General features: G+C 44.6%; 1 protein-coding gene across 2 annotated transcripts in view; it reads right to left on the reverse strand.

The window, feature by feature from the left end:
* LOC135210882 (mitochondrial import inner membrane translocase subunit Tim17-B-like) overlaps positions 1–15368 on the reverse strand; it is a 114720-nt gene that overhangs the window by 64623 nt on the left and 34729 nt on the right. Inside the window, exon 2 of one of the 2 annotated variants that reach the window (XM_064243808.1) lies at positions 7049–7161. In XM_064243808.1, coding sequence (XP_064099878.1) covers positions 7049–7161 — 113 coding nt within the window. The remainder of the gene's footprint in view (positions 1–7048; positions 7162–15368) is intronic. The other variant, XM_064243807.1, reaches the window with a different exon arrangement.

The following is a 15368-nucleotide window of genomic DNA, read 5'->3' on the forward strand; positions in this document are numbered from 1 at the left end:
TTGGAGGTCTTCATTAGGTCTATATGGTAGTAATCCCAGGTCTTAATATTAAATATCAAGGGAGGAGATAGAATGTGAAAAATTGTTATTTTTGGGATAAATCGCCCTGGGGTCACAAAACTGAAGGTCAGAGGCAAAAATCGTATGCGGTTTGGAGATGTCCCATGTTACCTTATCAAGTGGTATGAATGTCAAAATCATGTCCTTAAAAAATCGCATTAGCCGGCCAGCCCCCTTAAGGTACTATCTCCATAAAATAACATGTTGACCTCTCCTTACACACAGCAATTAACCTCTTCTCAAAAAGAAATTGTGACCACTTATCTACTGGTTCCACATCAAACACCTGATTTATCAACCAACAGAAGCACAGGCAACTTAACCTCCTGCCTTAGCAGCACTGAGAGAATAGGTCTTAGCTACTGAAAACACTTGAGACACCAGGTCAAAGACTACAATGCTTAACGGCAGAAAGCAATAGCTGACTGCACTAAACTAACGCCTAGTAAGCTTCAACCAAGGGCTAAAACTCCTCTTTAGTCACTGCTAACATAACCTCTTGCTCCGACTCAAAAGGAAGACACTGATATGGTTGGAAACCTGTCAGTTTAACAAAAAGATCTAAATTCTGATCAATAGAATCGTACAATAATGAGAAAGTTCCTAAGCATGAGGACTCAAAGAAACGGCAAGCAATTCTTTACCGATAGAAACTCACACAACTGGATAAGGAGTCAATATCCCTGAAACAGAATGTTGAGAATACTAACAGCAACCATCTGTCTAATGAAATGGAAGCCAAAACAAGAACGCTTTGCCGAGTCTCTATAGGCTGGTAGTCAATCCTGTGGCAGGCATACGGGTGATAGCACACAAGTGAATGGCAGGCACGGGACAGGAATACAACCGATAAGTGCACAGGCCGTAGGTTTGCAAGCAAGCAATAAGCACACAGGCTGTCAGCAATAGGAGAGCAAGTATACACAGCACTGCCAAAAAATGAACAAAAGCGTGCATGGCACAGATGACCAGTGCATCAAAACTGCAAAGCAAACCATTGCACTGGCAAGGAAATGCCATGATACATGACAAATGCCATGATACATGGGAAAGCTGAAAACAGTCTAGGCTTTCTCAATAAAAAACATTAACAGATAATATCTACCAGTCTTCAAGCGCAAAAGATCCTTAGCTACAGAGGATTAAAGCGAACTCCTAAAAGCAAAGGTAAACTTTCCTCAACGAGGCAGCTTTTGTTGATGTTAATTACCCAACAGAAAAGTAAAAACTTTCTTAAATACTGAGGGAAAAATGTCAGGAGGCTCCTCTTATTTGTTTGTTTGTATGGTGTTTTTACGTTGCATGGAACTAGTGGTTATTCAGCAATGGGACCAACGGCTTTACCTGACTTCCGAACCACATCGAGAGTGAACTTTTATCAACCGAAATACACATCTCTCACTCCTTAATATAACGTCCAAAAATCGAATTTGCGGCCACTGAGGTGGCACGCCAAGACCATACCGATTATGACCCTAGGGTGCTGCTCTTATTCTTACCCGAAAAATCCTATTTGAGAATGAATTCTGGTACCACTAACACCGGGGTTGGTGTCATAACGCCAGACTTGCTAACATAGGAATTGGTACTGCTACAGATGCTAGACCAAACAAAGGAAGGAGACAACTGGCACAGATCCCTACCACTTTCTGACAAGTCCCAATCCCCCGTTAGTCCAAGCCACGAGGGAGGACCACAAGGCATGCCAAGGACCAGGCAAGAAAAAAATGGGGCCACTGACCCTTCCTCCTACACAGGGAAAAAAACCCAATTTGACTCTCGCAGAAAAGAAATATTAATAATAATAATATCCTCACTAAAAAATTCCATTCAATCAAATCCAATACCCTTAATTGATGGAGAGCTCATTTGGAGTAACAGATCAAAGAGAAGCAGCAGTGGACCTAACTAGTTACTGAAAAGGGAAGCAGACAGAAAATGCATCACAGTAACACATGTCTTACAAAACCTATCCTCTATATGAAGTTGTTTCTACAATCTATCAAGCTCTCTTTGCTTGTGATCAATTTCTGTATTTCGTTAAACTACGATTCACATTGTTATCCAATCAATACCTATTACAGCAAATCTTACCTTATAGGTTCCTAACAAGCAAATATTCAAAAATGGAATAAATGAACATCCAAAAGAAAACCAACAACAACCAAGTGCATTTAGCAATGTGTCAACCCACTAAAACTAGTCACAGAATCAGACTTACAGGGTGGGGAAGTAGATAGACATGAGGCAGATATTTGTAGAAAACTAGGTGTTCTCATTTTTAACCCTTAAACGCCTTGGACGTACTAACAAACCCATCTACGATGGGTGATAAAATACAGGTGCAGAAGAGAAAAATTTATATGTACTATTTGTTCAGCAATATTAAAATAAGGGTGATTTTTATACATACCTACTACAGAACCTCTTTGTACACAATATTATCAGTTTGTCCACAACTTAATTTCAAGTTGGCAGAGTCAGTTGCTCTGCTCATCGCCACATACAGTTGGCCATGTGTGAACATGGGTAACGGCAGAAACACACCAACACGATCCAAAGTCTGGCCCTACGACTTGTTTGCAGTGAATGAGAAGGCCAGGTTGATGGGAAACTGCCTGCGCCGTAACTGGAACGGAAACTGGTTGTCCAAAGGCATCAGAGGAATCCGGGGGATGAACAGGCATTAGCCAGTGTGAGGGCCCGTTGCTATCACTGCTTCGATAACGTGGGAATTTAGCTCCATAACGGTGTACGTACCGCGTTCTGTTGCAATGTCCATTGGCAGGATCGAAATTCCGAAGTAACATTACCGGGCAGTACTTCTTCAACGTTATTTTGTGCACTGGCAGTCCCGATGGATTTAAGTTATTCAAAAAATCTTGCGGATATTGATGATAATTTTCATCTTCTATTGTGTTCGAGCTGAAATATTCGCGACTTTCTCTGGGGAAGTTGTTGATCATGTGCTCGTTGACACTATTGACGACTTCATTGGTTGAAGCTATTACAGCTCGTGAACATAGCCACGACGGGTCCGCATAACTCACTTAATCCATCAAAGACAAACTTGCAAATATCAGAAACAGACGAGGATTCTAGCAAAAATTCAGGGCAAACTTCAATCGTATATCTCGGAGGCTCAATGTACGAACAGTTCCCTGATCCTATGTCTCTGAGATAGGACGCAAAGGTGGCATCAGATGAATTGTGAACTCTCATGTTGAGTGATAGTTTCAGTTCTGCTACTGACTTCCAGATGTATGATGTCTTCACAGTTGCGTTGACTATCTGTGCTCGACTTCTGCGTTTCACAAATGGGAAAAATTTGCTTCCAATCACCAACAAACAGAACACAGATTCCTCCAAACAACTCTTGATTCTTCCTAATGTTACGCAATGATCGATCCAAACATTCAAATAACAGTTTGTCACCTTGGCTGACTTCATCAATTATGATCAAGTCTGTCATCCTGAAGAGCTGTGCACTTGCATGTTGGTCAGACACCTGGCAAGTGGATTCAGGAGTGATGTTGATGGGAATCTTGAAGCGAGAGTGAAGCGTTCGACCATTGGGGAGTAAGGTAGCTGCAATGCCAGAAAGAGCAGTGGCAAGTACGACTTTCTTCTCCGAGCGAAGAAAATCTATTATGCCATTTATCATAAAGTATCTAAGTCTACGGGAATAACCAGCCTCGTTTCACGGCCAGAAACAGCTCTGTTTCAGGGAATCCCTTCTCACCCCCACCCCCCTACAAAGGATGGTTGGTTGGATGAACCCCATTACAAACCATCTTAGGGGTCCCCACCATAACCCTGCCAAGTTTCCATGCCCATCTGACCAGCTTTTTGGCTGTGATTGAATGACAGACAGACAGACATTACGCCCATTATAGTATGATTATACGTTGACTAAAATTGTCTGTCGGGTGCTTAATTGACGTACGATACATCGACTACGAACGTTTTTTTAAATATTCGCGGAAAAATAGTTATAGGCCTACTTTGCGAAATATTTAAAATCACGCGCCTTGAAGGATGCTGGGAGTTCACGGATCAAGCTGTTGTTTTGTTTACAAGTGTTACCCTGCCCATGCATGTGCGAATTGCGTTCTTCTCGCACCAGCAAGCATCAGTGACGCATCATCGGAGAGCGATCTCTTACCGTATTTGTGTTTTGCAGAACTTTTGCGAGTGTTAAAGTATTTGTGGCAGTACAGGACGTTCGTAGAGATGTCACAACGTTGTCAGGAGCCTAAAGGCGCATTTTGCCTGTCGGTAGGGATTGTGTGAGGCAAATTTTGGACTTTGATGCTGGAGAGGAACCAATCACCCAAGATGAATCAGCTTCCCAACACCATGTTGTGCGGCCTTGTGTGGCGAAAAGTGGTCCAAGGGCCACATCGTGTACCTTTACGACCCCTAGGAAGCATCGGGGTGTCCTGAGGGGCATTCGTAGACATTTGGGAGGCCTCCAACAAAAGGACATTGACAATTACTTGTTGGAGCTTGATCGAGAGCAGGTCGCAAGTCCTCATTTTGATAGCAGTTGGTTATCTAGTGACAAGGACATCACGCACGATGTAAGTGATGACGAATATTTGCCCCCTATGTCCGTACGGGAGTCACAGGCTGAAAGTGAGCTTGAATTTAGTGGTTTTAGTGCATATGAGGGAGAGTATGAGGAGGAGGAGGAGGAGTCGAGTTTTGTTGTTGGGGACGAAAAAGAGAGCGAGGGCAAAAGCGAGGGAGATGGGCCAGTGGGGGGGAGGGGAGTGTGAAGCCGTGCCCGAGCAATTGCGCGTTTGCGCGCACGTCCCCGTAGAAGGTCGCAACGTCGCGCCAGGCTAGGTGAAGTCCATACGTCCAAAAGTGATGAGGGGTGGTCGGAGGACCCCACCCCACCTAACATGCACCCATTCACGGCAGCACCTGGACTCACCGTACCTGTTCCTCTCACTGCTCTGGGGTTCATTCAGCTGTTCCTGACGCGGGAATTGCTGGAATACCTGGTTGCAGAGACAACAGACTACGCTCGGTACTGCCGTGGCGAACTGCGGACGACGTTGTCGTATCGCTGGTGGGACTGCAACCTCACGGACATGGCGCATTTTTTTGGGCTCCACATTTTATTTGGAATGATGCCTGCTGCCAAAGTCAGGCAATATTGGAGGCGAAATTTTTTTTTAAGTACGCCCAATGTGCCCGGCGTTATGGCCCGTGATAGTTTCCTGGCATTGGACAGGTATTTCAACGCCTTCAACCGAAGGGCCATACCCCGGAATAACCCTGACCGCCTCATCTTAGTCTGCCCAGTGTTGGGGTACATTCGTGAACGGTGCCAGTTTCTCGTGGTTCCTGCCAAGAACCTTTCTTTGGATGAGGGGATGATGCCTTACAAAGGACGTCTTAGTATAAAAGTGTACAACCCCAAGAAGCCAAAGAAATATGGTGTAAAATTATTTTTATTACGGAGTCCAACACTGGATACGTCGTGGACTTCTTGGTGTATTCCGGGGTCTTCTCCATGCTGTGTGACACTGTCTTTGGTCTTGTGGATCGTTTCCATAACCAGGGATTCCACCTGTTTATGGATAATTATTATAACTCGGTATCCCTGGCCCAGGAACTGTATGAAGCAGGTGTGCACGTCAGTGGTACCTTTCGGTTGGTGCGTGGGGCCCCGAATGTCCAAGAGGTTCGCTAGCCAGTTGCAACATCTGGCAAGAGGAGAGACAGAGTGGCGCCGGAAGGGAGATGTCTTCGTCATCTGTTGGAAGGGGGTCCGGCTCGTCCCCATGATTACGATGAGTAATTAACTGACCTGTTCTAACTGCGTAGCGGTGTTGTTTTAGACGGTAATCTACTTCTTTACCAGTTTGACCAAGGTATTTGTAATTACAGCCAGCACAAGGAATCGTGTAAATACAACCACTAGTTTGTTTTGGAGAATACACACAATGATATTTTGAAGTGTTCCTGAATTTTTGTATACCACCGTTACGCAGTTGGAACAGGTCAATCGACAAGTGCTTTATTTGTACACATGAATGATTTTAACCATAGTATAGACTGGAAAAATGCATCTGAGGTAATATTTTGTAACCATATTGTAAAAAGAAACATAATTGAATCTGCCTTTATTAAGCATTTTAACGATTAACTTATGAATCTGAGTTCAGGTCTTTTTAAATTAGATAGTTACCTTATTTACAAAATTGTAGGGAAATACAATATCACCTTTTAGCAACAGCCTGTTATACTAACTGCAGTTTCAGTTCTTAAGCACTTTTAAAGTATTCTTACTTGTTTGGTAGTGACAATTTGTAACGATAATTTGATTGTTGATGGCTTTCATCGTTGTTCTGTGAAAATGATATTGTAATGATACAATTAAGTTTGTTCATACTTACCTGGCAGATATATATAATTAAGTACCCGCCCGCCTCCCCTCAGGAGACAGTGGAAATAAAAATTATGAATAGAAAATGGGAATGATTCCTGATACCCGCCTCCCAGCGGCGGGAATGGGTACTAACCACCTGACTCCCACTACGTGTGTCGTAAGTTTTAAATTCTGTCGGTGTCGGAAATTATCAGCTATATATATATCTGACAGGTAAGTTGCATGAACAAATTTTCTTGTTTTATGTTTCTATTTATTTATTTTACTTTGTACCCCGAAGAAGTGTACGCAATACATGAAAGCGCTTGGTACCTGGTCTTGAATTTTTCACCTTTCAAGTGGCTACTTACGTACATATTTGTCACGTGCTGTTTGGTGACTTATTGCTGAGATAGATAGATAGATAAATATAGATATATATAGATATATGTACTGGCTAAAAACAGCTGTACTGAATATTTTATATTGTGTTTGTATTACCAACATCTTTTTAGAAAAATTTCATGAGCAAGAAGCTGAAGTCTATGGACCAGTGTTTACCAAATTCCAAATACAATTACATGAAGAATAAGTGATACTTACACTAGGGGCATTCCTGAATCCTTTTATAGCCTGGAAGAGACCACCTCCAATAACTCCCATTGTAAAAGCTCCTCCCGTGTCGTTCACTATTCGCCAGGGGCTGTTAAAATACACTACACTTTATGACATATTACACAATATCAACTATGACATTATTAAATACAAAAATTCAAAATTTACAAAGGATTACATTATAACAATTTGTCAAAAAATGTTATTGTTATTATACAATTAAGTTTGTTCATACTTACCTGGCAGATATATATATAGCTGTATTTTCTGACGTCCGACAGAAATTTCAAAACTCGCGGCACACGCAGTGGGCGGCCAGGTGGTAGTACCCATTCCCGCCGCTGGGAGGCGGATATCAGGAACCATTCCCATTTTCTATTCATATTTTTATTAATGTCTCTGTCTCCTGAGGGGAGGAGGGCGGGCACTTTAATTATATATATCTGCCAGGTAAGTATGAACAAACTTAATTGTATAATAACAATAACATTTTGTTCATGCCACTTACCTGACAGATATATATATAGCTGAATCCCACCTTCGGATGGTGGGAAGAGACAGAATAGGATTTTTTAGGAAACTTAAATTAAGTAGATGATATACATCTTGGTTCCTTACCTGTTTGCAAAGTAGACTATGTGATTACTGTCACGTAAGGCTGCTTTTGCTTAATCACAGAGTTGCCAGCCAGGTGGAGACCTGTAGTGCTGGTGCGCTCTGGATGATCTGTCAACGGGTGCGAGACCTCAGCGTGACAAGATCATCGAGGCCATACAAATGAGGGCAACGAAGCAACTGACCACCACCTGACCAACTATTCACAAAAACCCCTTAAAACTAACTAAAGGATGGGAGATCTTACATAAGACTCACCACAACCTAAAAACACCAACAACCTAACTTAAACCTAACTAAGGATAGGGAAAGAGCTACTTCCGGACCCAATACTGTGTCCGCCAGAAACGTATGGCCCCAGTGCATTACAATCGTCATAAATCGTTCTCACATCCTTAGGTAATGTGAGGCGAAGACGGAGTTACTCCTCCAAAAGGTGCAATCAAGGATGTCCTTGATTGACATGTTCTTTTGGAAGGCAAGAGAGGTAGCGACGGCTCGTACTTCGTGCGCTTTTACTCGGAAGAGGCTCAAATCAGTCTTCTGGAAAGATGAATGAGCCTCCCGAATGGTGTCCCTTAGAAAGCAAGCAACAGCATTCTTCGATAAAGGTAACTCTGGTCTCTTCACAGAGCACCAGAGGTTACCTGAGGGACCTCTTACCTCTTTCGTTCATGCACGTAGAAAACTTGAGAGCCCTGACCGGGCACAGGACTCTCTCTGGTTCTTGGCCCACCAGACTTGACATACCCTTGATCTCGAAAGTCTTCGGCCAAGGGTTCGAAGGATTTTCATTCTTCGCCAAGAAAGTTGGGTCAACGAGCAGACAGCATTGTCCCCTTTGAATCCCATTAACTTGCTAAACGCTTGAATTTCACTAACTCCTTAGCCGTCGCAAGAGAAGTTAGGAAAAGAGCCTTCCTTGTCAGGTTTCGAAGAGACGCTGCCTGAAGCGGTTCGAAAGTGCTCGACATAAGAATTTAAGGAGTACATCCAGGTTCCATGATGGAGGTCTCATTTGAGGAACCTTCGAGGTCTCGAAAGACTTTAAAAGGTCATGAATATCCTTGTTGTCAGACAGGTCGAGGCCTCTGTGCCTAAAAACCGCTGACAACATGCTTTTATATCCCTTGATGGTAGGGACCGCTAATTTCTGCACATTCCTGAGAAAGAGCAGAAAATCAGCTATCTGGTTCACAGAGGTCGAGGAAGAGGAAACTCCCTCCTTTTTACACCATGCCCTAAAGGAAGCCCACTTCGATTGGCAAACAGCTCTTGTGGAAGCACGTCTCGCATGTGCGATTGCTCTCGCAGCTGCTTTCGAAAAACCTCTCGCTCTGGCCAACTTTTCGATAGTCTGAACGCAGTCAGACCCAGAGCGGAGAGGTTTTGGTGAAACCTTTCGAAGTGAGGCTGTTTGAGTAGATCTTTCTCCAGGGCAATGTCCTTGGAAAGTCTACAAGGAAAGACATGACCTCTGTGAACCATTCTCTCGCTGGCCACATCGGAGCGATCAGGGTTAACCTCGTCCCTTCCGAGGCCGCAAACTTCCTCATGACTTCCCCAGAATCTTGAATGGTGGGAAGGCGTATAAGTCTAGGCCCGTCCAATTCCAAAGCAAAGCGTTTCTACCGCGATTGCTTCTGGATCCAGGACCGGGGAGCAGTAAAGAGGAAGTCTCTTGGTCCTTGACGTTGCGAATAAGTCGACCAGTGGACGTCCCCACAACGTCCACAGGTCTCGACAAACGTCTTCGTTCAAGGTCCATTCCGTCGGTAGGACTTGGTCCCGACGACTGAGAAGGTCTGCCCTGACGTTTTGCACTCCTGCAATGAATCTCGTCAGGATAGTCACCTTTTTTCTCTTTGCCCACAGCAGAATCTCTCTCGCTAGGGAAAAACAACGTTCTGGAGTGTGTTCCTCCCTGGTTTTTTAAATAAGCGAGTGCTGTGGTATTGTCCGAGTTTATCTGAACAATCTTGTTCTCCAAACTCTTTTCGAAGAACTGCAGGGACAGAAATACTGCTGCCAGTTCTTTGACATTTATATGCCAGGCTACCTGTTCCCCTCTCCAGGAGCCTGACACTTCCTTCCCCCCTAGTGTTGCTCCCCATCCTGTGATGGAAGCGTCTGAAAACAACACTAGGTCGGGGCTCAGAAGACTTAGGGACACGCCTCTTGAAGCTTCTGAGGGTCCAACCACCATCTTAGGTGGTTCTTGATTGAAGCGTATCCTCAATATGGCATTGAGATCGTCCTTGCCTTCCACTCGTCCGCAAGGAAAAATTGGAGAGGCCTGATGTGCAGTCTTCCCAAGGAAACAAACCTTTCTAGCGAGGAAATGGTCCCCAGCAGACTCATCCATTCCCTTCGCCGAGCAAGTCTCTTTCCTTAGAAAGGCTGTGAGATCTTTTTCTAAGCCTAGCCGCTGACGTTCCTGGGACGGAAACGCTCGAAAAAGCCACTGAATCCATCTGAATCCCCCAGATACACGATGGATTGTGTTGGGGTCAGATGCGACTTTTCGAGGTTGACCAGAAGTCCCAGGACTTCGCTAAGGCTAAAGTGAACTGCAAGTCCTTCAGACACTTCTCTCTCGACGACGCTCTGATCAGCCAGTCGTCGACGGTACAGGAAACTCTTATTCACCCGAAGAGTGTAGCCACCTCGCTACGTTCTTCATTACTACTGTGAACACCATCGGAGCCTGTGGTCAGTAGCCCGAAGCACAGTAGCTCTGAACTGCCATACTTTGTTGTCTAAGACAAACCTTAGATACTTTCTTGAAAGAAAGGGTGGATCGGGATGTGAAAGTACGCGTCCTGCAAGTCTTAAGGATACCATCCAGTCGCCCGGTCTCAACGCTCCCAGAACAGAATGAGGCGTCTCCATCGTGAATTTGTTCTTTTTCCAACGAAAAGATTGAGCCTGCTTGCATCTAGAACTGGACGCCCAACCTGACGACTGCTTCGGTACTAGGAGATTCTGTTGTAAAACCTGGAGACCCCAGGTCCGCGACTTGTTCCACCGCTCTTTTGTCGATCATCTGCTGAAGGAGATCGAACAATACTTTCTTCTTTTCTCCTGATAGGATGAGAAAGGTCTCTGGGAGTCGTAGAAAGAGGAGGAAGATCTAAAAAGGGGATCTTGTACCCCTGCTCCACGATCTTGAGGGACCAAGAGTCCGTGTCTCTCTCTCCACGCGTCCCGCAAAAGACTTCAGTCTGGCTCCGACTGGTGTCTGAAGGACATGCTTCTCACTTGGAAGGCTTTGGCTTAAAGGAAGCTCTTCCTCGTGAAAACCCTCTCCCTCGAGGAGCTGCTCTCGAGGGGGGAGCCCCACGAAAGGGCTTTACTTTCTTCGGCGGTCGAACCGCAGCTGAAGAGGTTGAAGGTACGGCTGACCGTCTTGTAGACTGGGCCAAAAGGTCCTGAGTTGCCTTCTCTTGTAAGCTGTTCGTCAGGTCCTTTACCAAAGTCTGGGGAAGAGATGGTTCGAAAACAAAGGGCGAAAACAGCAAAATCCGCTTTCCTGAAGCTGGAGTCACCGGAACGAGCTGTGAAGTTGCACAGCAAAAGCTCTCTTCTTTTTTTAATAAAGCCGTTCCAAAATGAGATACGAGCTCCTCCAAACCATCCCTGACGGCTTTGTCCATACATGCTAACACGCTGGACAGCTCCCCCAGACTGAGAGATTCTGGGCTTCTCGCTTGTAGATCCAGAACTCCCAAACACCAGTCCAGGAAGTTGAACACTTCCAGCGTCCTGAGCAGACCCTTCAAATGATGGGTCAGTCTCCGACGCGGTCCAGGTTACCTTAGCAGAGGGTAAAAAGCGACCTCCTCTGCAAATCCACTAGGCTGGAGAAATCTCCTTGAGCCGAAGAAGGGATACGAACTCCCACTTTCATCTTTGGTTCTATACCAAATTGCCACCCCCTTTTCACTAAGTCTAGTAGGAGGCAAGGCGAAGGTCGTCTTGCCTTGGTCTCTTCCTTCGTACCATCCAATCCTGGAGCTTTTAAAAGCACGTTTCGTTGAGAAGAGAAGTTTTCATCTCTACCAAACTCCGGGGTTTTTCCAGTTTTAGATGAAGAAAACTGCGAAGGAGGAGACTTGGGAGCTGCGGGCTGAAATTGTCTTCAAAAGAAGAACGCAAGAGTCGTACGAGGACTTTATAGTCCGAGATAGACGGGGCTGCAGCAGGTTCCTCTTCAAACCGATTCAGCCGAACTACTTAGCTCTCCTTCTTCTCTAAACGGAAGAGGAGACCGTCTTACAGAGAGGGCGTCCTAATGTCAGGTTTTGGCTTGATCAAAGGACCCCTATCCTTGCTAGAGGCAGCCTTATTTCGGGTGTCTTCTTTATGACGCTTACTGCTCGATGAAGGTAGAGCGTCCTGAGGAGGACGATCGTCCTCAGCGCCTTCCGCAGCAGTCTCACCTGCCCGAGAAACGTCCTTACATTTCTTCTTCGCTGGCATACGTGCCTGTGCGCGTAAAACTAGCGTACTGGTGGGGGTACGACTTCTTGGTCAGAATCCCCAAAAACGTCTTGAAAGGCGGTCTGAACGTCCTGCCTAGCGTCCTGCCAAGCGTCCTGCCGAGCGTCCTGGTGAGCGTCCTGCCGAGCGTCTGTCTAGCGTCCTGGCGAGCATCCTGACGAACGTCCTGCCTAGCTCCTGACGAACGTCCTGCCTAGCGTCCTGCCAAGCGTCCTGACGAGCGTCTTGACAAGCGTCCTGAACGAGCGTCCTGCCGAACGTCCTCGTACAGAGCGTCCTCCTCAAAAGCGTCCTGACGTAACGTCCTTCTAGAGGACGAACGAGAACGGCGAATCGCCGAAGGAGAAGCGATCGGGCGAACGAGACGAAGTAGGTGAAGGAGAAGGAGACTGCTATGTCCTCTTGACAGGCAGTCTAAGGTCCTTCCTCCGCTTAGGCTCGACTGCTGCTGGGCGAGTCCTCTGAGCCATAAGCGAGGATAGCTTGGTCCTGAAGGGACAAAAAGAATGTTCTTCGTGGGGAAGAATGAACAGAGGAAGCAGGACTGATCCTGTGAGAAGACGAGGGGCGAGGGACGCCTCCTTCCTTCTCACAGGTACAGCTACCTGCTTCTCAGGTATACGCGCCTGTGCACGCAACCTAGCGCCTCATCGGAGGAGATCCTGCCTCTCTTCTGAGGCGGGAAAAACGTCATACGCGTCCTCCGACGAAAGCGGCGCGAAAGAGGACGTGAAGCGTCCTCCACACGAAACGTCCTTTTCAAAGGACGAGAGTCTCTCCGAGCGCTCCACCCCTTGCGCGGGGAGGACGCTTCGGAGGACGAAAAGCACTCTTTCAGGACGCGCGCTCGTGCACGGTCCTTGGCAGCCTGGTCTTTGCTACAGGGCCCTGCCGAAGGGACGCCAGATCGGTGGGAAGCCCCCGTAACCCTCTTGCGGCTTTCGACATACCTACTCCTGGGTCGTGGGAGTCTGATAAGAGGTCTAGGCCTAGAGGCATTATGGGGCCGATCTGACGCCCCCTCCACAACACTGGGGGCACGATCACACACTTGCACCGAGCCAGTTTCTAAGAAGGCTTTCACTTTGGTCTCCAGAGTGCGAAGAGACTCCAAAATCAGAGAGAGAGCATTCGCTTCTCCCGACACAGAATCAGAGCCCGAAGGCAACACAGGTTTAGGGGTTGTAAACACTACAGGTGTTAATGCAGGAGAGATGTTAGCCTTACCTTTGGAAGAACCACTCCTGAGGAAGACCTGATCCTATCGCGCTCCAATTTAAGGTGATAGGACTCATATACTCTCCATTCATCATCGGTCAATTTTCTCACATTCATTGCACCGATTATCAATCAAACAATTGAGCCCCCTACACTCATACATACTGTGTAGGGGGTCTACCGATGTTTCTCGGTAGCCTCACCTTACAATTAGCCCTCACACACACTCTGAAAATCACAACACTTGATCCAGACCATATCTTATATAGAAAAGTCAATCCAAAATCAAAAAAACGGTCCACTATCGCGCATGCCAATTCAACAATCCAATTCAATACAAAAAATCAATCAGATACTTAAAAGCGAGTCAAATTCCAAAAAAATCCTGAGCAGAGTCTGTAAACAGATGTTTACCGACCGGCGACAGAAAAAAAATATGAATAGAAAATGGGAATGGTTCCTGATATCCGCCTCCCAGCGGCGGGAATGGGTACTACCACCTGGCCGCCCACTGCGTGTGCCGCGAGTTTTGAAATTTCTGTCGGACGTCAGAAAATACAGCTATATATATATCTGTCAGGTAAGTGGCATGAACAAATTGTATTTTTCCTAACTATACAAACCTGAGGTTCCTTTAACAATAGGAATATACTTCAGCGGTTAGCGGAATTACGGCCGTTGAATCTTGAACAAGGTGGTTAAGCAGTAACTACCGTGGGGGCAGGTTAGCCTGCCTGGATGTAAACACTCCACTTTGCCTTTCGGCCCAGGTTCAGATTGAGGGTTGGCATGAGGTGGGCATATTGTTAAAGGACCTCAGTTTGTATGAAGTCAACAGGACGCCTTCAACGGGTTAGCAGGGTGTGGACCTATTGGGTCAGCTCCCCGTATTTATTTATTTATTTATTTATTTTATATATATATATTTTATATATATATATATATATATATATATATATATATATATATATATACATCATATACATACATACATACAACATACATACATATACATACATACTATCCCATAAGAATACAATTATATAATATATATATCTATATATATATATTATATATATATATATAATGTATTAGATATATACATATACATAATATATATCAATTATATAATTATACCTAATATATATATATATATATATATATGCATTATCATATATATATATATAATATAATATGATATATATATACTATATATATATATATATATATGTATATATATTTATATATATATGATCTATATATATACATAATCCATACATACATACATACATACATACATACATACATACATACATACCTACATACACACATACATACATACATATATATACATACATACATATATATATATATATATATATATATATCTATATATAATATATATATATATATATATATATATAATACACTACATAATATATATACATATATATATATACATATACATCTTAATTAGCTGAAGCTCTCAGACTGGATGCTCATTATGTATCCTACCTGCACTGTGCATGAAACAACACACATACACAAAGGAAGAAGGAAAGGAACAAGTCTCTCTACCATTCACCCAAGACATACCCACTGTGTACTCAGTGGGTATGTCTTGGGGGGAGCGGCGGCGGTGCGCGTGCTGCTGCTGCTGCTGCTAAGCACAATGCCATTAACTGAAACTTGATGTATTCATTTAACTTAACAAGGAAGAGGAGAATATGCTTTTTTCTTCAGAAAAAAAAAAAAAAATTCCTGTTTTTAATGCGGCATTTTTTTTTACAAAAAAATTTTAAAAAATGATATTGTTATGTTACAATAAAAGTTTCATACATACTTACCTGGCAGATATATACATAGCTAAGACTCCGTCGTCCCCACCCCGACAGAAATTCAAATTTCGCGCCACTCGCTACAGGTAGGTCAGGTGATCTACCGGCCTGCCCTGGGTGGCAGGACTAGGAAC

This window comes from Macrobrachium nipponense, chromosome 4 (assembly GCF_015104395.2).
Source record: "Macrobrachium nipponense isolate FS-2020 chromosome 4, ASM1510439v2, whole genome shotgun sequence".
NCBI classification, from domain to species: domain Eukaryota; kingdom Metazoa; phylum Arthropoda; class Malacostraca; order Decapoda; family Palaemonidae; genus Macrobrachium; species Macrobrachium nipponense.